The 26,679-nt window shown below is 48.3% G+C and overlaps 1 protein-coding gene across 6 annotated transcripts in view; it reads left to right on the plus strand.

Moving 5' to 3' along the window:
- Positions 1-26,679, plus strand: part of OTOF (otoferlin) — a 71,875-nt gene that overhangs the window by 6,946 nt on the left and 38,250 nt on the right. For 5 of the 6 annotated variants that reach the window (XM_031603879.2, XM_090136534.1, XM_031603878.2 and 2 more), the window contains exons 3-5: positions 1,248-1,336; positions 15,461-15,560; positions 18,929-19,140. In XM_031603879.2, the coding sequence (XP_031459739.2) occupies positions 1,248-1,336; positions 15,461-15,560; positions 18,929-19,140 (401 nt within the window). Of the gene's footprint in view, positions 1-1,247; positions 1,337-15,460; positions 15,561-18,928; positions 19,141-21,602; positions 21,690-24,296; positions 24,333-25,623; positions 25,660-26,679 lie in introns of all 6 variants that reach the window. The other variant, XM_090136538.1, reaches the window with a different exon arrangement.

Below are 26,679 nucleotides of genomic sequence, written 5' to 3' on the forward strand. Positions count from 1 at the left end.
TACCTGAGCTGTAGGATCTGTTCATTGGTCACATAGTTTAACTTGGCTATAAAACGCAGAGGGCAAGGGACAGCCTTATTCCAGCTGCAGCCCAGGAAGCAGGGACTCACCCACAGGCATTAATAACTGAAGCAGGGATGCTTGTTTGTTCCAATTCCTCCCCAAAATATGTTCTGAGGACAATCACAGAATCACTGAGGTTGGAAAAGACCTCTAAGACCACAAAGTCCAACCCCAGCCCATCCCCACCCTGACCACTGACCGTGTCCCTAAGCAGAATCATAGAACCATTATGGTTGGAAGAGACCATGTAGATCACCAAGCCCAACCCCTGCCCACTGACCATGTCCCTCAGAGGCAAGTCTCCACGTTCCTTACTTCCAGGGATGGTGACCCAATGACCTCCTGAGCAGTCTGTGCCAATGCTTTTTCTGAGATGAATTTTTTCCAATAATAACTTCCTTAATGCCCTTCTCCTGAGTGGTAAAGAGTCTGTGCATGGACCAGGGTTTATTTTTCCAGCAGAGTGTGTCTGTGCTGCAAACACAATTCCCAGCAATGTGACTGGGTAAAAAAAGTGACATCCCTACTGCAAGGCCATTTCTAGTTTTCTATTTCTGGATATTTTTTTCCCATTTGCTTCCTTGACTCACTGCAGAAAACATAAAAAGGAAAAAATTAGCTTCAAAAGTGATAGTCAGCATATTTCTAAAGAGTCACAAATGTCTTCCTGTGAAGTTGCTTGACAAGCATTTTCCTTTTAAGGCTCTGAATGCAGACAACTCAGGTCCCACTGCCTCAGCACCCAGGACACCATGTCCCTATGCAGCCACACATCCATCCATCATGGCACCAAGCAGCTTGGTCTGAGGTTTGCTTGTCTATGGGATGCTGCAAGGGATCGGGGACTTGGAGAAGCAAAGGAAGCTCAGGTGGTTTGGCCTGGCAGAGTGATTTCTTGGCTTGGGGAGGGAAAAAAAGACACACACAGAAAAAATAAAAATTACAATAAAAAAAAAAATAGGGAGAAATTGAACCTAAACACACATAAAAAAAGAATCCCAAATATACATACGTTTGACACCAGGACACATGTTTAGCAAGATCCCTCTAAGACAGTCCTGTCTGTCTTCTGATAAGAAGAGTTGGTTAAGATCTTGACATGGTCCCCTCAGCTCTATCCTCACTGCCTCCAGAGCAGCTCCTCAAAACTACCCTGACATCTCCCTCTTGTCCTTTCTCCACAGACCTTCCGCTGGCCAGTTGCAAGCAACATCGATGGGAATGAGATCTTGGAGATCCAGGTCTTCAACTACAGCAAAGTCTTCACCAATAGGTGAGAACAGCTCTGCCCTTTCCTTCCACCATCCCTGGGCTTGCTCTTGGTTGAGCTGGATCCACGTCACTGTTCAGTTTAGGGACCAGAGCAGGAGGAAGATGCTGATGGTGTCTCCCGGGTTGGGAAGGTGGTGTGTAGGGCAAGCATGCTAAATATACAAAAGTAAAAACCAAATGAAGAAACAAGACCAACAAACAGAGGAAAAAAAGCTACCTACCTTTGTCTTGATTTAAGTAGGAGCTTGAGTAGCAGGGGTAGAGCTGCAAAAACTCCATTGTCAATGTTCCACTGACTTGGAGGAGGAAGGCAAGGAGAAGGCTTGCATAGAGTAAAGCCATACATGGAAGCCCCAGGCCCATGTTCCATCCATGCTGTAGTGGTTTCTCTTTGGGCAGACACTCCTTTGATGCTTTCCTTAATGTTCTGCTCCCCTACTGTGACCAAGCAGACATCTTTCCCTGGCTAATGCCATTGCAACATAGTGCAAAACGTTTACTCCAGCCTAGAGACAGACAGTATGCAGGGACACACCCTCCCTCCATCCACGACAGCCTGAGGCTTCATGCCTTCATCGCTCAGCAGAATTGAATGAAGATTTGCCAACTGAATCAGAAGGCTTTGCCTTAGCAAACTGCACTTCAGGGCATACCTCATTTACGTCCTGGACAACATTTCTGCATGCTGTGCACACAAAGGAGCAGTCTACTTTCTCTCTCTCAAAACCTGAAAAAAAAAAATCCACTTGAAAGATGCATTAAAAGGTAGAAAATGGAGTATCTGTGTCTGCAAAAAAAGAACTGCCACTGTTCCTCTATGGGAAGTCGAATAGGCAGGCTATGGATGGAGGCTGAGCAAGCAACCACTTGGGTAATTCCTTCTACCTCCAAGGTTACGAAATCCTCTTAACAATCTCCAGCTACCCAACTCAAATATACTGTAAGTGACTTTTTTGCTTTGCTGAGCTGTATATACAAGCAGGTTGGCTACCTCAGCCTGCCAAGAGCCACTTTCACTCCTAGGATGACCTTCTATTGTATCATTCTCATCTCTTTAGTTATGTTCCTCAGTTTTCTTTTGACTCATTTGGTCCTGAGCTGCACACACTTGATCAACCTTACCTTCTGTAGCAATTGGTGGTACAGGCTGTAGCCATGTCCTGGGGTGCTGGATGGGCTTGAAGTGCCCAGGGTGAATTCTGCATGTCTTTATCTTCCACTGAGATCCAACCTAGATGGCTCTAAAATTCTATGATTCTAAATACTAGGAAAAATTTATTCTCTGAAAGAGCAGTGCTGCAGTGGCACAGCTGCCCAGGGAGGTGGTGGGGTCACCATCCCTGGAGGTGCTCCAGAACTATGGGGATGTGGCACTGAGGGACGTGGGCAGTGGGCATGGGGTGGCTGGGGTTGGACCTGGTTATCTGAGTGGTCTTTTCCAACCTGAATGGTTCCACAATTCCATGATTGTTCTTAGACCAAATTCTGGGGTGAAACTGGAACAAGCAAGCATCCCTGCTTCTGTTATAAACACCCACGGGTGAGTCTCTGTTCCCTGCTCCTGGACTGCAGGCTGTGTTGGAGTAAGAGTGTTGCAGGTTGTGTTGGTTGGAGTGTTTTTGGCCCTTTGGTTTGGCTAAGGCACATCCCAAGGTCCTCACAGTTCTTGTGCCTCCTCTGCTCCCTGGTGACTGACTGCTCTCAGTCTTCACATCACTTCAAAACCCTACTGCAACTTGTTTTTACACTGCAGTCAGTGATGTAGTAGACATATCTTGAACAGCAAAACTGTACCATGACTGTCATTCAGTGGTGACTTTCAACAGATGCCCTATTTTTAGAATTTCCCAATTAATCTTCCCTTGTTAGTATGCAGCATTGATAGCAGGCATGGTTAAACCAATAATGCTATAAGAGCCTATTCCTTGCACACAGCTACCCAACAAATGGGCTCAAAAGAAGCAAACCAAGCCCATTCTGAAGGCTCTGTTTCCTCATGAACCTACCTGGAATGCCACTAATTGTGTTCAACTGCTTTTCATTGAACACTCTATGAGCACTGCTATGATTTTCCTAGGACTGCTGCCAGGTTAGCCCAGCTCTCTTCATTCACCCTGTATGAACACTTTGCTGTGCTGGGATTTCTCTATTATTCCAACTTCATTAAAAAATACTACCAGTGAATCAGAGGCTGCCAGTTGGGTGTTGATGATTACCCACAAACTCCCCCTGGCTTGGAACAACGCATAGAAATATTTATCCAGTGTGTTTTCCTGCTTTTCGTTGTTACAGGCTGGAACTGCTGCTCCTGTTTCTGGAGTGCATATGCCTTCAGAAGCAGAGTTCCTCCTCCCCAGCAGCTCTGGGGCCAAGCACTGGCTGGAGGATGCTCTTGTCGTGTTGATGACTCAAGGCAGGACACTGGGAGCATTCTGCCATCAGCCATAATGGCACAGGGCTGATGTCAGAGAGACGTAGGTCATCCCCAGATCCCTGCTGAAGCTTTCCAGAGCTTTTTAATTACCTGCTCCATTTCTCTCTGCTAAACTAAAAAGCACCTCAGGTTAGGAACAGTTTCCTCGTGCTGTCATTTACAGACAGAGGTAAGATGAACCCAGAAACATCCCCGTAGCAACGAGGTGCACGAGGAACAATTAGTGCTTGCAGCCCCGTCCAGGAGAGCAGTGCCAAGCTGGCAGCACAGGTGGAAAGGGACACTCATTACAGGGACTTTTTGCAGCTGTTTTCAATTATTACTTCAGCATGCTGAATAATGAATGTGGGTTTTTTTTTTTCTTTTTTCTTTTTTTTTTTCCCATAAGAAAGATATGGAGCTGTTGGAGAGGGTCCGGAGGAGGCCATGAGGATGCTCAAAGGGCTGGGGGCACCTCTCCTATGGGGACAGGCTGAGAAATGGGGGTCTTCTTCCTGGAGTCTCTGGGGAGAACTTACTGCAGCCTTCCAGTACCTAAAGGGGCTGCTGGAAGGGTGAGAAGGATTCCTTATCAGGGGATTCAGTGATAGGCAAGGAATAATTCAGTATGAGGGTGGTGAGGCTCTGGTATAGGTTGCCCAGGAGCTGTGGGTGCCTCATCCCTGGCAGTGCTCTAGGCTTCCATCAAGACATCATAAATTTAAAATGAGGACTCAAAAAATGGCTCACCATTGGCCAAATAACCCATTATTATGGGTAATTATGAGGGTGAATTTGTTCTTCAGAACACTACCAAACCAGCGTGTATCCTCAGCCATCAACTAATGACTGTGATGAAATACTGTGTCATGGGCTCATGCAAATGACCTTTAAGGGTCCCTTCCAACTCAAACGATTCTAAATGGGAACAACTGCCCAAGTTTATTTTCCTTTGAAACCAGTGGTAAGCCAAATCCCAAAAGGAGCTTCAACTTCTCTTTGCAGTACAAGTACCTATGGGAATGAGGGCTCAGCTCAGAACCCATGCATGTATCCAGTGCCCTTTGGGAATCCAGTCTCAGGAAGGACACATCTCCTTTAGATCCAAAGTTGTAGCTTCCAGCCTGCACTTGTCTCAGGCACCCATGGCATGACGAGTAAGTAATGGAGTGGAATCCCCAGCAAACCTTGCCCCAGGGCCACATTCTTTGGGCTCAGGGAATGGAGAATTGGCTGAAGGATGGGCTGGGAAGGCTGAAATTCCTTGAGGCAAAAGACAACCAGGAGCCCAAAGGAGACAATGGTAGTAGAGCCCTAGTCCAACACTACAGGCTGCCTAATGATGGAGGAAGGAATTTGTTTTGGATACAAGCACCAGTGTCTGGAATCAGTTTGCAAAAGACTTCTCCAAGTCAGAAATATAAAGGGATTAGCCAGAGATTATGTTCATACTCACAGCGTTTCTCCTCCTGGCTGAGAGGTGCACACACCAGCACATCATTGCCAAGACACAGCCATGGGTACTCCTGCAATACCCAGCCAAAGCACCCAACACTGTTCAAGCCCTGGAATATGGTGCTGGGCACCTCCCTCAAGGGAAAGCTGGCAATGCACATTACAAAAATAATTAAGCCCTCAGTTTACAAGTGCCATAACTGCAGCATAGGACTTCATAGAAATGAGTTGGAGGAGGACAGACAGACAAAAGTCTTGGAGAAAAGGGAGAGGAGTGGGGAGAAGCAGCTCCCTGGCTGGAGGGTTTGGAAAGGTGAGCCACGGTGAATAATTAACATGCAGCTGATTAGCACTATTTATCAAAGCCCCAGATAAAGGCATGACACCTGATGCAGATCCACCGTGAATAATGGAGGGGATCTGGTGCTGAGTCGTGGCTGTGTGGCTCATTGCCTTGCTTTTGTCTGCTGCCTCAGTGGCCATCACTATGAAGCTAATTAGATGGTAAGATAATCTTCTGGCCCTGGTGCCCATGGAGGAGATGTGGACTGGGACAGTGACTGTCCCTGGGAGCTGTTCCCCAGGGCAGTGCATGTCTGAGTGCCCAAAGGAAGGAGTAAAGCATGGAGGTGGGAAGATAGCTCATAGGACACCTTAAACAAGGCATGCTACCCATCACTCCAGCACAGAAACGTATGGCTCCAGCCATGGCTGGCAGCAATTTCTTCAGGAAAAGTATGTAAAGAACCTATTGATTTCTGTGGTGGCCCAAGGACATTTCCCTTGGGTGCTTCTTCTCTATCTCTAAGCTGTCCCCTTCTCTTCTTCAGCCAGCACTACCCAATGTTCAATGGGAGCCATCTTCTCAGGGGCCAAATAGGCTGAGCAGAAGCGGGGTGCTCCATGTCAAGCTTTGCCATGCAAATTGGGTCAGTGCACCTCTACAGCCACCACAGTGAATGGAACAGTTAATTACAGACCTATAAATTTCCAGTTTCTGCCTCAAGACCATGTCATAGAATCATAGAATCACTAAGGTTGGAAAAGACCCACAGGATCATCCAGTCCAACCATTCACCCATCACCAGTGGTTCTCGCTAAACCATGTCCCTCAACACAACATCCAAACGTTCCTTGAACACCTCCAGGTTAAATTACTAGTGCCTCTTGGCAACCTGAAATGCTGCACAAAAGGGAAGGACCAATAATGATGAGTTTTACCTGAGATGCTTCATCTGATGCCACGTATCCCATTCTGGAAAACAGGCGGTAAAGCCAAAAACCTGATGACCTGATTAGAAGTAGTGAGTTCATACAGGGGACTGTTTACCTCTGTCTTCTCCCTTCTGGTCCCCTGGGGAGACCTGCAAAAAATACCTCTGTGATGGGTGACAGTTCATAGCACGTGGTCCTACAGTGAAGGGCCCTAGGAGATGGATGCACAGAAGAGTGTGTGATATGGGGCCACGCATTCTCCCCATCCCTAGAACGAGGACGTCCCTTCAGGATGAAGAAGGATGCACAACACCAAATATCTTTTGCTCTGAGGAGGTTCGTTTTCCTCCCTGCTGGGCATATGTCACCATTTTCCTCTCTGGGGTGAGAAGCAGTAACTGGATCTGGCCAAGGGCGGGCAGCCACCTTACAGAGCTGCCTGCTGCCTGTTGGGCAATGCTGGGGTGGGTGCACAGATAACATCCCTGAGAGAAAGCTGATCTGCAGAGAGCAGTCAGGAGCTGGCTCCCCTTACCTGATGGGGAGACAAAGAGGCTAATAGCAAGGGCTTTCAGTACAGCATTGAGCTCAGCAGCTCAAAAATAGAGCTTTGTTTTTTTTTTTTCTTTTGTGCTCCAGCTTCTCCAGTAATCCAGACGTCTGCAGAGTTCACTTTCAGGCCAGCACTTGGAGGGCAGGGGCTGGGGAGGTGGGCATGGCTGGAACTGGGTTTGCAAAGCAACAGGAGTCACAGTTGCTCTGCTGGGACCTTCCTGCTGCCAAATATAGCAGAGGTAGAGCTTGGAGCATCATCAGTTGGGGCAGGGGGTTCAGTGCTCCCAAGTCTTTTCCCTCTCAGTGTGGGATGCCCTGGGTGCATCCCACCCAGCGCATGCATCAAGATGTTATTATGGTGCAGATAATTGTGAAAAAGGAGCAAACTACTCCTCAGATGGAACTGAGTATGCTTTTAACCCAGAAGGTTTGCATAACGTCACAGCACATCAGCCCCTTGCTTATTTCAATTTTACCCCAGTTCAAAACAGCTTCTTTGAGCTCCTTTCAAATTTTCATACGTAATTAAGGTCTCCAAACTTTATTACTTGATGTCCAGACGGGGAAGTTTCTTGGAGAGAATCTTATGCCAGGCTTAGTAACTGGGAATAACCCAGTAACCTTGACTGTTCCAGCACCATTAGGACATTTTGCTATTTCAATCTCTGAAGGCCGCTTTCCAGTGCAGTTATAGGCTGCTCCTGCACCAAGCCATTGGTTGTAGGAGCCCTCTGGTCCTATGTTATTAACTGTGTTGTAAGATCAAGCTGTGCATGTCCCTGCTCATTGCAGGGAAGTTGGACTAGATGACCTTCAAAGGTCCCTTCCAACTCTAAGGATTCTATGGTTCAAAAGGCAGAGTCACAACAAAATTGTTCTTCAGACACGGTGGACTGTGGATGATCCCTCAAAATCTTGTGGATACCAAAAGTTTACAGGTCTGATACTGAATTTGACATTTTCATGGTTGAAAAATCTACCTGAGTTTCTTGAACGCTCGCATACCTGTGGGGTATGCCTTAAGGTGGACACCTGACATAAGCCAGAAGATCTGTGCTCTGGAAGAGTGGGTTTGATGAAAAGAGGCCCTTCCTAATGTGCCTGTGTTATCATTACAAAATGATCATTCCTCCTGAGAGCCCTGGCTCCCCATCCATCCTGACCCACGGGCTGCACTCCTCCTTTTCACGCTTTTTCCTTTGGTATTAAGTCAACACTTTTTATCCTGCCCATCTTCCACCACTCTTCATGGACTGTGGGATTATTGACTTCTGAAGAAAGCTTTCATCCGACCTCTTGGGCTGGTATCACGAGGGCAGGAACCTGGAAGGACAGAAGTTTCCATACCGTGCCAGAGATGCAAGCTAATCAGCTGAGATGCTGTGGAGGTGTTGTGGGTTCAGCCTCCCTGCCAGCAATACCATGTGATACAACTTGCCCATTTTTGCAATGCAAGACTGGCATGGGAAAAAGAGCAGGACTGATGTTTGGCTCCCACATAAAATGATATTTTGCAGGCTTTCGAACACTTTGCATTTTGTAATGCCAGAAGTTCAGGTTGCTCTGAACGAAGCCCTGGAGGGGTTTGTGTTTGTGTGCTTTCAAGAGGAGACCTTCCTTAAGTTCAGAAGTCAATTTTAAAAAAGGAGCAGAACCTCCCACAGGTATTTTCTTCCCAGCACAGACACATCTAAGGCAGCTGGGATGGATTTCCCTCATGTGGGTCCATCTCCATTTGAGTTCAGGAGCCAACAGCAAACTGCAGGGCAGATCCAAGTAGGTGGGATGGACCCTTCCCAGCAGAGGTTTTGAGTTGCATCTGGGATTTTGTTTGTGTTTTTCAATTGCTCACCACATTTTTGTTCATTGAGTAATGTCAGGCTTGAAGAAAGGGGCTCCTTGAAGATTCCTCAGCCTCACATTTTAGTTTTAAAAGCACATAGAGCCCAGGTGAGCTTCCAACCAACATCAGAAAGGCCAGAGCTGAGGGAGGTGATGGGGTCACTGTCACTGGAGCTGTTCCAGAACTGTGGGGATGTGGCACTGAGGGACGTGGTCAGTGGGCATGGTGGAATTGGATGGGGGTTGGGCTTGGTAATCTTGGAGGTCTTTTCCAACCTGAATGACCATAATGCTGATAGAAGCAAACCAGTTCCTCTTCTGGCTGATATGAATCTTGAACCAGCCTGAAGAGCCTTTTTCACAGTACAGCCAACTGCAGCTTCATTAGTAATCATCCAGCTCTTCAGCCAAAGCTTCCCAAATCACTCAGCTCATCACCATCCCCTTCCCACCCAGCCTTTGTGGCTGGCAAGTCAGAGATGACAGTTTTGAGCGTACACAACTGTTAGTATTTTTGCAGTGTCTGGATAACTTGGTGAAATCTAGGACAATCCAGCTGTTCCATCTCAGCAGCCTCCAGATATTAAAGATACTTCAGAGAATTAATTTTTTTTCCCAAGCAAACCGCTGCCAAAAATTCTCATTAAATACAAATGGATTTTTTATTCACTCTGGCAGACAGGTGGAAATAGCATAACGAGTGCCAGTCAGCCCTGTCTTTTTGAAATGCATCCTGTCAGGGACTAATTTGGGATGAGGTTACAGACCTGGTTGCTAAAAGTGACAGCGGTAATGTGGATGCACTCAGACTTCTGCACAGTGCTTGATGTGGTGGCAACACAATATTTTGATTAAGAAATGAAAAGTCTGTGAAACTTGTCATGCTGGAGCTGCTGTACACATGGTAAGATCCCAGCAGCAATTGGAGGTGGAAGCTGGCAACTGCAGAGCCCTGCAGAACCAAAACTTGTCATTGAATCATAGGATCATAGAATGGCCTGGGTTGAAAAGGACCACAGTGATCACCTGGTTTCAATCCCCTGCTACGTGCAGGGTCACCAACCACCAGACCAGGCTGCCCAGAGCCACATCCAGCCTGGACTTCCACATGCACAGGGAGCACTAACAGCACTGGCTGGGCTGTCAGGAAGGGGAAAGATGCATCCAAGGAGGCTGGTATGGAGCTGCTGCAGTTGCTGGGTATGTTGGGAATGAGTGTTATGTGCACTGCAGGAGGTGAGGATAGGTGTGCACATGGGATGATTCAGAGATGCTCTACACGAGGGTGGTTGCTTGTTGGACCAGTGATGTTGTGTCTGGGAGTTCTTGGTTTTAGGGCTTTTTGTTGTTGTTTCAGTTTGTTTTTCTATCTTTGTGTTTGGTGCTGGAATAAAAAAAAGGGTGTTTAGTTTCAGAGCCTACATCTTCCTAGAATCATAGAATCATTAAAGGTTGGAAAAGATCTTCAGCATCCCCTAGTCCAACTGTCCGCCAATACTGCCCACAAAGGATGCTGAGAAAGTGGGGTTGTCCAGAGAGGAGCAGCAAGATTGAAACCAGAGCAGAGCTGCCTCTCCTGAAGTCACCAGCAGCTCTCTCTGGCCTATTGATCAGAAACATAGAAGGTGGTCTAATCACAGAAAAACAAATGGGAATTTGCTGGTCAACACTTTGGAGATGACACGGGTCTACCATCTTGCTTTAATGCTGCAGCCCTTGCTTTGAGGGAGAGGGAATTTCAGCACTGATGCCTGACAGGGTTCAGCATCCCCCCAAATGCTGTCTGTCCTGAGCTGCACTGGGCACACAGAGGGTCTCATGGAAAGGTGGCACAGACCACAAGTCTAAAGAGCAAAGCATGGCATGTTTGCGGCGTGTAGAAGTCTCAGACCACCCTGATCCGTGGCTCTAAGCACAGAACCGGCTGGGCTGGGTCTGAAACTGAAGAAGTTTCTATGGTCTGATAAAATTACGAGTGACCCAGAAAAACTCCCTCACTCTTTCCATGAGCAGAAACACAAGGGGAGGGAGCAGGGCACTCGATGAATTATGAAACGCTCGGAAGTGAAAGGCTGTGCAGACAAGTGCTGAATATTTCATTCCCTCTTTCTGGGCTCTTGCCTGCAGGAGATGTAGGCTGGGAGGGGCTCAAGGAAGGAAGGCATCACCCCAAACCTCACACCATGCATCTTTCTGGTAATTCTCACACATACAAGCTGACCTCAGGTCTGTGAGCAGAGCTGGGTAGTGCAGAGGCACGTCTCACAAGAGCTTGCAAAGATGTGTGAAGAAAGTGTTGAAAGGGCCAACGTCTCACTTCTGAGGAGGCAGGAGCAGATGCTCATTGCCTGTTTTCACGGTTCAGATATTGCAGCAGGGGAAAAGCTGTCAAAGAGCCAGAACTGGTGCTGAGATTCCTGCTTTTATCCAGTCCTGCTGCAGTAACAGCATGCAATTATGAGCACATATGGGCAGCATGTGCTTTGACTGGACTCAGCTGAGAGAGCAGGAAAGTGCTGGAGGTGGACGTGATGCTTTTCCAGCCTCTGCGCTTAGAATCACAGAATTATAGGACCATAGAAAATTCTGAATTAGAAAGGACTCACAGGGATCATTGAGCCCAACCCCTGGCTCCACACAGGTCCACCCAACCCAAACCCTATGTCTGAGAGCGCTGACCCAAGGCTCCCTGAGCTCCATCATCTCAGGGCTCTGCCCACTGCCCTGGGAGCTGAGCCATACCCACCAACCTCTGGGGCAGAGCTTTTCCCTAACCCCCACCTGATCCTTCCCTGACGTAGCTCTGAAGTCTGTCCACGCCACAAGCATGCTGCAGATGGTTTCTGACCTCATGCCACAAATCCTTGTGATGCTGGGAGGGGGGATGATTATGTCCAGAGACTGTATCCTCACCCCCTGCATTACAGAGCTCACGTTTCACAAGGAGCATGACATTCAGACATGTCAGCTGAAGTCTGTCTGGACAGTGACCTAGACAGGCTGAGAGGAACGTGATGAGGTTCAACAAGGGTAAGTGTAGAGCCCTACTTCTGGGGAGGAATAACAGCACACACTCACACAGGTTAAGGGCTGAGCTGATGGAGGGGAGTTCTGCAGGGAAGGACCTGGGGGTTCTCATCGACCAGTGGTTGACCAACTGTTCACCAGAGGTTGACCAGCAATTGACTAACAGTTGATCAAAGGTTGAACATAAGACAGCAATGTGCCCTGGTGGACAAGAAAGCCAAGGGGACCCTGAAGTGCATTGCACAGAGCATGGCCAGCAGGGGAAGGGAGGTTCTCCTCCACCTCTGGAGGCCACATCTGGAGCACTGAGCCCTGATGTGCTGGGCTCCCCAGTTCAAAGAGGACAGGGAACTGCTGGAGAGAGCCCAGAGAAGGGCTGCAGAAATGATGGGGGCCAGGAGCATCTCCTGGTAAGGAATGAAGACTGAAGAGAAGGCTGAGAGGGGTTCTGATCAATGTTTATCAATATCTAAAGGGTGGGTGTCAAGTATTTGGGGTCAGGCTCTTTTCAGTGGTGTGCAGTGACAGAACAAGGGGCAGTGGGTGCAAAGTGGAACACAGGAACTTCCATATAAACATGACAAAGAACTTCTTTTCTGTAAGAGTGCCAGAGCACTGGAACAGGCCGCTCAAAGAGGTGATGGAGTCTCCTCCTCTGAAGATATTAAAACTCATGCTTTAGTGTGTTATCTGTTCTAGGGAACCTACTTTAACAGAAGGATGGACTGGTGGATCTGCAGAGGTCCCTTCCAACCCCTATGGTTCTGTGATTCTGTTTGCTCTTCTTAACCTGTTTCCCCTACAGCACAGCAGGAGGGCTGTGTGTGAAATGCCCCCTGGAGACATTTGCTCCCTGTTAGAATCTGGGGTTCTTTTCCTCCTCTCTTTGCTATGCACTTTGACAGGGTCAGATCCAAATGTCTCTAGGGAGTGCTGCTGTCCAAACACATTGCTGCTACTGTGTCCTAAAGCTTTCAGACTGCAGATTGCTGCAGCTCCCACAACAGCTACACCAAGGACATCCCCAAGCTGTGCCCCAGGTCCTAAGGCACTGTTGGTGTGAGGAGATGACAGAATATGAGATGGTCAGTGTCACCAACTGAACCCATCACCAACACCATACCTTAACTGACTCATGGCTGGAGTTTGCAGCCTACAGGGAGAGGTGGATATTTGTTCACCAGAAGAAGTATCAAGAAGCAATAGGCACAGTCTGTGGCTTGGGAGATTCATGTTGGATGCTGGGAAAATTTTTTTCCCCAGGAGGTTGAGACAGACTCAAAAAGGTGAGCAAAGCTCTGGGGGATCTGCAGCCCCCCAGGTTTGGCTGGAGAAAGCCAATGACCATCTTCCACCAGCACCAGTGGTGTCCATGCTCAGTGTAAAGAGTCTCTTCCACACAGCAGGTCTGAGCCAAACACAGCAGTCCCTGAACTAAAAGCTCAGTGTCCTGCTGTGAGATGCCTTCAGAAAAACTGCAGCTCAAGACTGGTTTGCTGCTGGAGCAGCAGGTGTGAGCCCCATGCTGAAGGGGATTTCAGATGGGAAATGTATGTCCAGATGGTATAAACTGAGCACAGGCATGTTCTCACCCCCCTGCAATTGCAAAACAAGGCAAGGTAGCTTGAAACCACTTTAGAGCACTCTCCACAGCTTAAATGGAAAGTTGAAATGCCCCAAGCTGTGGTGCTGCAGTTGCAGCATTATCCTGCCTCCAGCATTACCCTGAGGATGCTAAAAAGGAATGTAGAGGCAGCCTGAGCTCAGGGCAGGTTTTGTGGAGATCAGGCTGCTTCCAGGCAGCTTCAGCTCATTTTGCATTTCCCACTACACTGGTAAGGGGTGTTCCCACCTACAGACACACCTTCTGTAGGTCCACAGAGGTCCAAGAAGAGCAGAGAAGCCACCACCGCTGCATCTGAGAGTTGTGCAGCATTTCCAAGGGGCTGTGATGTTCCCCCTAAGTAGGCCATGTGGTGAGTGGTGTGTGATGGAACAACAAGAAGACACAGTCCTATTTCTGGTCAGACACCTTGGGACTCCAGGTGAGTCCACCTCCAAAGTCAGTGCAGACACAGCACCAGAGTTGGGGCTAGGTGGGGGGTGGGAGAAGATCCCTCCATACATCAATGCATGTTGTAGGCAGTTCCCATCTCCCCCTTTGATATCACATCCTGATAAATCAGCAAAAAAAAATCCCAAAAAATTCACTTAACCAGCAGCTATTTTTATTTTTGTTTTCGCCAGAGTAGAGCACTGCAGGAACATTTGCATGCCATCAAAGATCTTTGCTGTCATCAGTCTCATAGCACTGGAGGTGACATGCAAGGCCAGCGGTGTAAAGCAATGCCACACTGCATGTTTCAGGACTTTTTCCACATTGGGTGTTTCTTGATTCACAGCTGGCTCTTTGCTCAGGCTGACTCAGCCCAGCCTGGGAAGATCCCTCTGGTGCAACACCAGAACACAGAGAACATAAAGTCACAGCTCTCTGACAAGCCATAAGCCAGCAGATAAGTAATGGCTTTTATTAGAGAGCTCTCCTTGGTATCCACTGTGGGTTTTGATTTAATGAACGTGGCTGCTTTTAGTGCACACTGTGCTGCCCTCACTGCCTGCGAGAGCGGTAGAGTGCAGAGAGCCCAGGTAAGATTTGCAAGGAGCAATGAAATGCCTTCAGCCTGCTCATCATGGAGGAGTTTGGGTGGTGATCAGATCCCTGGGGAGAAACAACCGTGGTGGCTAGGAGGTGTTGTGTGACCTCACCTCAGCCTTGGCATTTGTTGCAGCTCACAGTGGAAGTCAGCATGCCCATGCCTGAGCCCTCAAGCACAAGAGTAGAAACAAATTCAGAAAGAAGAAATATTTTAACGAACCCTTGATCCATACTTGCTGTGGATGTCTCCCCTGAGACATGTGGTCCCAGCTCAGGTGAGGCTGTCAGCTATTGCAGGATGTGCAACAACTACATGGGGACTGAGTTTGGTGTGGCCCGTGCACAACAGACCACAGAAACAATGATATTGTAAGATCAAATCAAAGGACCACTGGATAGTTCAGATTTGAAGGCTCTTCTGAAGTTCTCTAGTCCAGCCTCATGCTCCAAGTAAAGTCAGCATCACCTGCAGCAGGTTGATCAGCTTTTTATCCAGTTGGGTCTTGGAAAAAGTAGGATGGAGAACTAAACAGCTTCTCTGGGCCCTGCTGCACTTCTTGAGGGTATACAGCACCATTTCCAGATGGGAAATCCATGAGGACATCCAGCAGGGTGGCACATCCAGATGAGATGTCCAATTTGGGTTCCCTTAGTTGTACCTTAGTAATTTAAGGCTGATTGTTCTCAATGTTTCCTTGGCTTTTTTATCCCAGCAGCATTGTCTCAACAACAGCTTCTCCTCTGCCTATCTCTTTAATTAGAATCCTTGGCCCTGCATCTCCTGTCTAGATCCTCACAAGGCCAACACACTGCAAAATAACCAACTAACTAAATAACTAAATAAAGCAACCCAAACAACCACACATGCTCTGGTGGCTCTTGGCCATCAAAGTGCTTTCCCACTGAAAATGTCCTGTGCTGGCTGCTCACTGCACCTCACCTGACTTTTCTTTGTTTCGTAGGCTTATCGGCACTTTCCGGATGGTCCTGCAAAAGGTGGTGGAGGAAGGGCACGTGGAGGTGATGGATACGCTCATAGATGACAATAATTCGGCCATCCAGGTAGGTTGCAAGGAGTGATTGGCCATAACTGCCTTTCAGAATCAGGTCCATCTGTCCATCTGCGTCTCCGCCAGCCCTTTCTATGGGAACAGCCAAGCCGGTGTTGTGCACCTGAATGCCCGAATCCTCACCTCCATCCCATTACTCTTGGTGTAAAGGTCAGTGGCTCTGCAGGTGCAAAGGATTTTCTGCAGAAGCAAAATGAGAACAAATCCCCTTAGCCTGCACACAGACAGGGTGCAGTTGCTTGCACGCAGCTCAGAAACAACGTGAAAATGTCCTGTCACCAGTGACCCAATCTGGATCACCCACTTCACCCACTTCACCCACCCTTCACCCACTTCCCCAAACTAAGGGATAAAATCCCCACCTGCAGCTCCGCGCTGCGTAACTCAGCACATTTCAGGGCTGTTTAATGCATCTCATAGGAGCTGTTTCCCATGGAGACTGCATTTTATAACTTAGGAATACAGTGCCTTTTGGTCTTGTGCATCAAAAACCACGGTGTTTTGTCTAGACATGAAAACTTAGCCTCCTTCCTCTGCTAGACGCAGTGCTTTCCTATCCATTTATAAGCAGCTTTCTAGGCTCAGCATTAAGATGTGCAATTGCATGTAACACTTTAATTGTATAACCCTTGTGTTAATGACAAGCAATTAGCAATAAAAAGACCGATGGTTTCATTAGCAGGAGACACAAGCTGGCTTGTTCTATGAGGGTAAAGAGAATAAAAGCAGAAGGAAAACCAGTCCTAAGGAGGGAGAAGGAAATGGAGAAATCACAGACTGAGGATGCGATGATGATTTCAGGACAGGAGAAGTCACCTTCTGATATTTCCTTGGTTTTTCCTGAAGTCCATGGAAACATCCAAAGGAGGAAAACCCCGTATATTCAAGACTGCTCAGTATCACAGGGGGTGATAGGAAAAATCAGCAGATGGAAATTAAATCTGGGCAACTTCTTGATGTTGAAAACGATGACATTTTAGGATGAGCTAACTTAGGACTGGATGATCTTTCAGGTCTTTTCCAACCTTGGTGATTCCATGATTCTATGACTGAGGAGGTCCCAGCATTGCCTGGTGCCTTGGAGCCTGGCTGGCCACTTACTGGGGCAACACAAAAGGTGGAGGGAGGTGATTTTCTGTCCTTCAGCTCTTTACAAGCCAAGAGCATCTAACTGGAGGCACCTGCAGGACAAACAACCTTCCCCATGGCTGAACATGCTCACCAGCTCCCCTCTGAGTACCCAATGTCTGCATCCCCTCTGCATTTTTTTTTAAGTTGGTAGCTGTAGAATGCTCTGGAAAATATAAATGCTGAGTGTTGTGTATTGCTATGGATCAGGACAGCACTGGGAAGGCAGATGTGACAGGAAGACAGATGAGATGATGAAACCCCTCTATCTTCTGCAGATCGCAAGCCATGTACATTCACACTCACAAATCTTGGGTTTCAGGAGCTTGCTTTGGGCAGAAATGTCATGTCCCTTTATTTCCCCTTCATTTCTGGGACATCTTAGCTCCAAGTCTCCCCTGTTGAAATCAGAGCCAGGAGGTGAGGGTGTGTGTTTGCATTTTGGGCTTTTGGCTGAATTTCAGTCCCTTCTCCCATTCAGTCTCCATAGCAACTTCAGGGGCACAGAGACAAATAAGCTTCGTGAATTCCCTCCCCAAACCCCTGCTGCCAGGCATTGCTCCAGCGAGGGGATGAATTCAAACTGAGGGAGACCTGAGGAGAGAATCCAGAGGGCAACGCCTGGGATGTTTGCTTGGAGAATGATTGTGGAAATATAATATAACAGTGGGCATATGGAATGACATGGAGTTCTTGGAGACCCCCACCATCACCACATCTTGAACTCAGAACAACAGGGGGCTGAAAAATGATGGGATGTTTTGAGGAGGCGGAGGTGGGCAGAAAGCAATTTCCAGGCACAGCTTCGCCTTTCTGCAATCAAACACAATGGAAGGGTCGAAAAATGTTTTTTCTTTTTTTTTTTTTTTTTTTTTTTGCTGACTGCAAAGCATTGCTGGCAGCTTCCAGCTGACCCTAATAACATTATTGACTTGTCCTAGCAAAGGGCTTAAAAAACCAAAGAATTGTGGAGCCAGGAGGAATTTCATATTGGCGTAATCTGCCCTTCAACAAGAGAGCCTCTGGAACAACTCAGAACTCGTTATTATTGTCTCATCAGGTGGGGGAAAAATAAAAATGAAGAAAAAACAACACCAAAATGATATTTGGAAGTCCAATGTCAGAGGAATCCAACAGCACTTCAATGAATCATTTCTCTGAGTAATTTTCTTTATTGTCACAACTCAGAGTTTTCTTCACGGTGTGGATTTCTCTCAGTTTCAGCTTTCACCTACTATTTTCCCTTTCAACTAGTGATGACTTGAATAAAGTCAACACAGCCCAAAACAAAATCTCACCTTTTATTGCACTGACAGTTTCCCATTTCTTTTCATCCATTCCTCCAAACCACCTCCCCTCTTTTCCAGCCTTTCGTCCTCCCTTTGACGAGCTGAGGTTGGAGGCATTCGGGATGCTGTACCTCCTCTGAAAAACAGAGATGAGGAAAGGAAGATTTTCTGCAAAAAAAAAAAAAACACAAACAAAGGAAAAATACTACCCAAGCAATCCTTGAGTCACAGAGCTGGAAAGGAGCATCTCGCACACCTTCCCCAGGGCAGAACCCATTGCTCTCATGGCATTTCTCCCAAAGGTGTCTCTCACCTCTTCTTTAAAGCCCCTGCATCCATCACCCTTTTCCCTGCAAATGAGTCTGGTGCTGAATTCTTCCTTCTGCAAGGAATGTATTGTCCCTGTGTCTAAAACTGATTGCTTTGGCATTCAATCTAACCTGCAGCTTAGAACGGAGGTGGGGAATGGTTTTTGGTTTTGTTTTGCTTTAATATTCGTAGCAGCTGTTTTGCCTTTCAAAATGTGCGTGTTGTTAGTGGAGATAATTTTCTGGTTGCTTTGACCAAAGCAGTGATTTTAGAAGGACTTTGGACACTAGGACAGTGGTGGCATTGCTGGCTTTTGCAGCAAGATGAACTCTCACATATTTGACTGGGCTTTTTTAAATGTTGGGGTCTTGTCTTGGAAAAACAGTTCAAGATCTCTAAACCAGGCAGCAGCTTGGTGCAAATTGTGTCTGGGTAAGAGGGGAATGAGCATGAGTGATGCACCACCAATACAACATGACCTTCGTCTGCTAATGGTGAAGAGACTTGGGGAATTGAGGCAGAGAGGTCAAACCAGATAAGGCAACAGCTCCTCCTGCCTTCCAGGTATTGCAGGACTTGCCTTCCTCCCTGTGTTGCCCCTGAGGGATGATCCTTCCTTCTTCATATCTTGCAGACCAGCATCTCCATAGAGATCAGGTACCAGGCTCTGGATGGGACAGTGGGCACGTGGAATGACAAGGAATTCCTGGAGACTCCCAGTGTCCACTCAGAAGGGGACGGCAGGTACCCTCTGGAGACAGACAGCCTCCTCTCCGGCCATCGGCAGGGCACAGACGGGTCTGTGGGCAAATCCAACCAGCAGTCTGCAGAGAGAAGCTTCAGGAGGTAATGTGAAAACCAGTGCACAATGGCGTGTGGGAGCAGCAGGGCTGGGGAGGGCTTGGCTTGGCACCAAGGGACAGCACCGTCCCAGCACCTGAGGAGCTCCACATCTGAGCAGCCATCAGGAGATCCAAGCCACAGCTCAATGTAGGTCCCTTTGCTCCAGCCTGCCTGCCCAGCACAGAGTCTTCCAGCAAATATCCAGGTTTGGAGCACATGATTGGCTTGCAAATGCAGTGATATACAGATCTGGGGAGGATTAAAGGTTCAGTTGTTGGCCAGGCCTCGTCTTCCTGGATGTTATTAGAGCTATTTGCAGATGTCTGGGGTCTTGCATCTTGGTGGGGCTCACAGTTCTCCCAGGATTCAGCCCCCACAAGGCAGGAGGTGGAGGTGAATGAAGCTGCAGCTGTATGGGGACAGGAGGATAGGTTGGCCATGAAACCAAAACAGTGCAGATTCTTCAGGAGTAGAAGGTGGTGGTGTCTTTGACCTGTTGGGAGCATTATGAGTATGCGTGTCTCATGGTGAGGCTGGAGGAGAAACTGGGGATTCTGGAACAGGGGAGGTGACAGAGCCCTTGTGCCTCTGTATGTCACCAGGCTTAAATGAAATCCTGTCCCAAATGCAGTGTTGTGGCAGGTGAGTCCCATTTGGATTAGCTGAGGACCCTTTCCCTGTGATGGCACATGGGAACACATCCAGTACTCTAAAGGGTGCTGTCACCAGCTTTCTATTAACTTAAGGCTCCTTGGCATCACGGGAGAACTTGTGGGGAACCGTGATGTTTTCTAAGCCCGTAGGATGTAACAACAGGTGAAAACAAGCCTATGAGTGGTCCCTTTCCATTTCTTGACACAAAGCTGCTGTAATAAGTCACAGATGCAGCCTGGTCACTGGCATGAGTGGAGATGGCTCAGGACTGGGGCACTGCAGATGGTTGTCCACTGGGATGAAGTGAAAGCTGGGATCGGTTCTGCGTGAGCTGTTGCTTATGGATGCTTATGGATGCTTATAGATTCTGTGAGGAGCCTTTACCACCTCAAATGCCATCCATGAGGCCAAGGCACGGATGTGGACTGAGGTCAAGAGCCACAGTGATGCTGGCTCAGTTTCATCGCACCCCATGCTCAAATCCTGACACAGCTCTTCAAGTAGAAGAAGAGTTTTGCAAGTGTAAAGCCACCTGTGCATATCTGTATTGTTTCCATGGGCTGCTAAACCAGATTTTCAGCCAAATTTACAGTAGCCATGTTGTCCATGACAATGACTCCATCTGTCTGTCCCAATAGCTCTTGAGCTGAACAGGAAGAGTGGAAACCTCAAGGTCCACTTTGCTCAAAGTCTTGTGAGAAGAGATAAGCAGGTAGAGGGGAAAGGTTGCACATGGGGAAGGCAGAGGGAGTGGAGCTGGGTGCACAGTGCTCTCCCAGGACCATACAGCCCCTGGATGATTGTCCCAATCCAACAGTATGCAAGGAACCAGCAGGTCAGAGGCAGACAGCCCTGGTGTTTGCAAACCCATAAGGGAACCCAGCTTGGAGGGGTGAATCCAAGCATAATCCTATTAAACAACTGCTTTTCAACAAGCATTTACATTTCTAGCACTGATGAAACCATACATCCCCCACTCTGAGCTTCTGCAGTGGTGTGCTTCAACAGTGTTTGCTTTCTTCCTGTGTTTAGCACTTTATTACAACCATATAAGGGCAACATTTCTTTTTCCCCACGGTGAGAGATTGAGGGAAGTTATCCCCAGCTGCTCACATCACTCCTAGGCACTTAATTAACTGTGTGAATTGGGCTGAAACCTGCGAGTTTTCAAGCAAATGAAAAGTGCAGACTCGTTTCCCAGCTTGGTGAACCGTGATGTTGCCAAAGAGGAGACGATGTTGAAGGGACTGAAGGGTTTTCCTGCAGCAGAAGCCTGCAGGGTGTGGGATGAGTTGTGCTTAAAGGTTCTGGAAAGGGGCTGTAGAGTCTAACTAAGATGTCCAGCTCAGTTGGAGGTGGGAGACAGCTCCTGTAGACCTACAGATGCTACCAGGGCACATTTCAGAGAGGTTTGCTGAGCACCCCTGCAGGATGCACAGGGGCACGTGGTGGCTGCAGGCTGCTGAGTAGGTGCAGGACTCTCTGAGACTGGTTTGCATGTCCTCGCCACTGGAGAGCAGACACCTCCAAAAAAGCAAGGCATGCTCTTTCCACTGTCCCAAGCAAGACAGAATGTGGATAATTGCACTAAAACTCAAAGATGGCCCAGGGTTCAACCCACTGCTTTGGTCCCAAGGAGCTCCCCTGTGCCCTCTGGATGGAGACTTGCCCTGCATCAAAGCACTTTGCTCTGCCTTGCTGCTCTACACTCATCCTTGCCAATCTCAGGTGCTGTTGGTCATTGATGTCAGCACCAATAGGTACAGTAAGCAGGGAAAGGGCTGATGTTTTCCATGTCACCACTGTCACAGGATGGAAGAGGACGAGATGTATTATCACAGCGAGGATGAACTTCTGGGAGAGGGGGACACCCTCAGCCAGGGTTCCCTCAACACGAGGTAGGGTGCTGATGGCGTTTGCAGTGCTGTGCTGCTCCTGTCCCTGAAGATGTGCCACAAGCATCACAGCTGGATTTCCACCTCTCAGCTGCGGGAGAACTGGTGGGGAACTGTGATGGGGCAGTTGTAGAAGCATCCTTGGAAAGGATGCTCAGCTGCCAGGAGGAGCACTGGGATCCCAGAGAAATGGCCTTGGTGTGGGATGAGCTCCCTGTGACGTGCATGAAAGTGTGATATCTCTTTGCGGTGGTTTTTCTTGCTATGCAGTGCTGATTTGCTCCCCACCTTGTCCCAGAAAGAGTTTGAGAAGAGATGCAGCAAAGAGAAGTTCAGGTAAACCCAAGCAACAAGCTGATGCCATAGGCCAGACACAAAGGGCAGACTGAAATTTCCCATCCAGAACCTCTGTTTGGATGAGGCAGAGTTGGCTGCCAGGTAGTTTGCCTCCAAAGGCAGGAGAGTGTCCCTGTAGTATTCATTTTGCTGTGTAGAGAAGCGTGGCAGTTTTTCATACCCAGAAAGCAGGAAGAAATCTTGGCAGCTCTGTAACAGTGTCTTCACGGGCTGCTTCCATCATCTGTGTCCTCCTAGGGGGGACTTCAGATCCAACTGAAGGCAACGGGAAAATCTCCCTGGATTTCCACTGTCAGCATCATCTCCATCACAAAGCTCCCTCTTCCCTTGGCTCATTAGCAACATCATTTTATTATCCAGCTGAATCCCTTTGCTGAGAGGAAGCAGAGGTGGGGAAAAAAGTGGGCCTTGATATGTGAAGAGCAGCAGCCACAACCAGGAGCATGAAGATGGCCAAACTTTTGTCTTTACTTAGCAGTTTGGTGCAGGAGCTCAAAGCTGTGTGCAAGCAGATGGGAATGGATGACCAGGTTAATAGGATCACTGTCATCTCCTGTCATTGGGTGGCTTAGATGGTCCTTAGGTCCAGGAGCTGTTCTGGGGGGAAGACGGTGGGGATGATGGGGATGTTGAGGGTGATGGGGATGTTGAGGGTGATGGGGATGTTGAGGGTGATGGGGATGCTATGGCATTGAGCAGTTTCCCAACAGAGAACAAGGGTTGTATTACATCCCTTCACCACCCTGCCCTTCACACAAAGCCCACAGGGATGGTCATTTGCTCCTCATAAAGGCCCAGCATGGTTCCTGGTAAGAAAGTGCAGCTGCAAAACTATTCTGCTCTTTTTCCTCCACAACAGGGAAAAAATACCAATGAGCCTGGAGCACCTCCTGTGCTCCCTGCTGATGGCTCAGGCTGAGACAAATAGCACAGAGCAGACATCAGGCTGCAGTCAATAAGAAAGCAGGCTGGAAGCCTGTTTTGTGTTCAGCAGCAGCAGCCTTGGAGCTAAATGGCATCACCTCCAGCAGGAGCTCCCCCAAAACCCATAGTGGATTGGAGGCTACAAAAAACCTCACCCTTTGTGGTCTCCTTTTATGACCCGTCATACAGGAGCTGGTGCCTGCTATTTCATGCTGAATAACAGCAGGTGGCTGTTACTTTGGGCACAAGTTCTTATAGCACAGCCTCCGTGCTTCTTCATGGCTTAACCCCTGTGGGCCAGTGGATCTCTTGGGAGCCTGGGATCACCCCCTGATTGCACACAGTAGCTGCACACAGCCCAAGCTAGGGACTGCAGCACTGCAGGAGCTGCTCTTATTATTCCATCCATGCAAACCATGGAACCATGTGTGTTTCTTGAAAGCAAACCATTATTCCCTTATTTCTATGATATTTGAATGTTAAGTTAGAGAAAATTAGGGAGAGGGAGACTGTAGCTTTGTGCATGAGGTGAACATCTCTGCACCAGGTCACAGAGCACCTCCCTACCGTCCCTATTGCAGCTGGAGTCCAGCAGCAGACCTCTGCTGACCACTTCTGGCAGCTCACTGGGTGTTTTGCACAGAGCTTTTGGGCAGCCGAGCAAGATGGAGATGAGACAAGAAGGCAGCTGTTGTAAGCGAGGATGAGGGAAGCCAAAAAGCCCCTCCAAAAAGCGAGATGGTCTCATACATTGAGGGGCACTGAAGCAATGTGGATTGGGAAGAAGCAGACAACCTCAGCATTAAGGAGCAATCCAGTCCCCGTGACTCTCAACAGGAGCAGCCAAGAAAGCAGGGAACAACACTTGAAACAAGAAGGCATTTTCCTTTTTTTTTTTCTTTAATATACAAGAGTTTGCCCTTTGTGCTTTTGCTGGGGAGGCAGTCAGTGTGCTTTGGGATAGCTGAAAATTAGCTTGGTGCCCACTGCCTCCATGCAGTCAGCACAGGGCACAGCACCAACCCAACACAGCCCTTTCCAGCCTGAGCCACTTTTCTCTTAGAGCAAGGCAGAAGGGAGGAAAGAGGTCAGGATGGATGGGACTGGTTCACTTCCACCCTAATGGGGAGCCCATCCAGATCAACCAGTTTGACCAGCAGAAGGTTCAGCTTAGTGCTTTTCGGTCCACAGGCATGCATGGAGTGGTTTGCAGTGTTGCTGTGTTCCAAGGTTATTCCTGCACCCACTGTTTTAAACTATAGTACAGTGGAAGCTCTCTAACTTCTCATCACAGTCATTTTTTTTCCTCTCTCTCTGTAATTTCCCCAGCCTTGGAGATGATGCAGAAGAAGAGCAGCACACTAGGTAAATACCCAGAGCAGACCTGTTCAGACCGTGGCCCTGAAGCTCTGCTGAGATGCTCTCAGAGCCCTGCTCTTCCTTAAATCCAAGCTTAAATGTCAAAACTTTGAGGTTCAGATGAGTAAAATCTAGATCTATGCATTTTGCCAGGGCTCAAAGGTCAGAGCCTGCTCACTGTGCAGTGTCCATTGTGAGCTGCAGGGACTGCTGGACTGCCCAGATTTCAGTGGGATGGGGCTGCGCACGTCACAGCTGCTGACCACCTAGAAACTGAGCTCCCAGGAAGCATCACCTGATAGCTGTTGACCTTAAAATATTCATGGGCAGGGCAGAGCTCTGCAGCAGAAAGCAATCTGGTCCCAGTGAATTATTGATTTTGCCTTTTCTTGTGCGTGCCCAGTGGTCCTAGGCCATGCCTGACTGGGTTCAGCCTGCTGCAAATTATCCCTTTGGGTCACTTGCTCTAAAGCTGGGGTCATTGCCAAGCACTGGCATTGAACTTGGTGATGAAACCACCCGTGATGGATGGCAGTGAGAGGCAGGATTCCCTGCTTCAGGCTTGGACAACTCTCTGATCAGCCTGTGCTGGTCAGTGGTACAAAGCTCTTCGTTTGGCTTTCCAGAGCTGCTGTGAATAAAGAGAGGTGGAAGTTAGGGCTATTAGGGAAACTGATATAACCAGGCAAGTTTGGGAGGGTCCTTCTCATCTTGAGTAAAACCAAGGGAAATGATCTCCCATCAGTCCCAGATTTTCAGTTCCTGCCAAGTTTCCCCCATCCATTTTGCAATCCTCCCAGTAGACCATTAAATTGCTAGGAAAAGTACATTCCTGAAAAATAGGAAATTGGTGTCCAAGCAAAGAACTTGATGCTTCTGTGAGTCCCAGGGCAGAGCCTCCACAGCAGCTGTTATCACCTACAATTTAGATTGACTCCAATTTGATCCAGTGCAGATCTCTTGGATCCAGCAGGAGCAGTGGATGTTGTCTGCTGCCAGGTACCCTGTGGCTGCTGTGCCCTGTGCCAGAAGTGCAGACCCTGCCACCAGATGAATTTTTCCTAGTGAGTGGAGCATCCTAGGCTGAGAATATCCAGCAAAAGTCACCAACTATCAGCTATCTTAGAGTACATTCTGGCAGGGAATTGTGGTTTGGCAACACTGCCATTGCCATACAAAGGGGATGTCACCATGAACTGTATTGACCAGGTCAATGTTTGACTTGCTGAGGGTGGCCTACTTCAAGAAGCCTGACATTGTGGTTGCATTTCTCTCTTCTTTTCTGTGCCTCACTCAGGATTAAGTTTAACGACGGATACAAATCAGTAGCAAGGTACCAACATGTCATGGCTGGTGGCATCCTGACTTTCTACTGTGGGAGTTGCCCTTATCCCATCCCGTTCTAGTCATAGATTCACCAAATCATAGAGTGGTTTGGATTGGAAGGGACTTTAACACCCATCCAGTTCCAACCCCTGCCATGAGAAGGGAAACCTCCTATCAGATGAGGTTGCTCAAATCCACATCCAACCTGGCCAGTGGCCTCTCAGGCATAAAAACATCCCAGATTTGGGACACAAGCTAAACTGTGTTAAACCCCAAACCTTTGTCCCAATGGACAGCTCAAAAGAGGATGTGCAGGTTTCACCATGAAGAGCTGCCTCAGGCTCAAGAGAGCAAAAGAAGGGGAGAGGACCTGGGTAAAGCAGTTTCAGGGGCTTTCTATGGGACCCAACCATGCCTGCAAACCTCTCCCATGTTGCATGGCAGAGGGAGGCAGATCCTGCCTCTACAGACAAATCCCATGTAACATGGTAAGGATCACCCCTGTCTGTTGGGCTAATGTACTCCCAAAGGCATAGAATATGAGTAAATTTAGCTGGTGTGGATGCTCCATGATGATGATCCCAATCCAAACCAGGGCAAGGGAGGCCTGAGGCAAAGCATCCCCAGGGCAATTTGGCTGGTGGGGGAGAGTTTGCAGCCTGGCCAGGCACAAGTGTGTGAGAAGGGCCATGAGACCCAGGACAGGGTCAGTCCTTGGAGGAGATGCATTCTGCTGTTCATTGCTGCTGCTCAGCAGATTGGGAGAGGTGGAGAAGATGCAGAAGGAGAACACTGTCATGCTGCTGGCAGGCAGGGCCAGGGTGATCACAGAGAGCTGTGAGATATTGCCTCCTCACTATCTTGCCACACAGTGCTGACCAAGGCCAGAGTGGTGAACACTGCATTAAATGAACCTTCTCAGCACCACCTCTGGAGGATCCTGTCGGGGTGGGGTTGAAGCCAGTGTTCCCTTCCCCTGTCCCAGTGGGCTCCCATGGGCTGTGGGAGGGCATGTCCATTCGGGTGG

Source organism: Phasianus colchicus, chromosome 2, assembly GCF_987193195.1.
Source record: "Phasianus colchicus chromosome 2, bPhaCol1.hap1.1, whole genome shotgun sequence".
NCBI lineage: Eukaryota > Metazoa > Chordata > Aves > Galliformes > Phasianidae > Phasianus > Phasianus colchicus.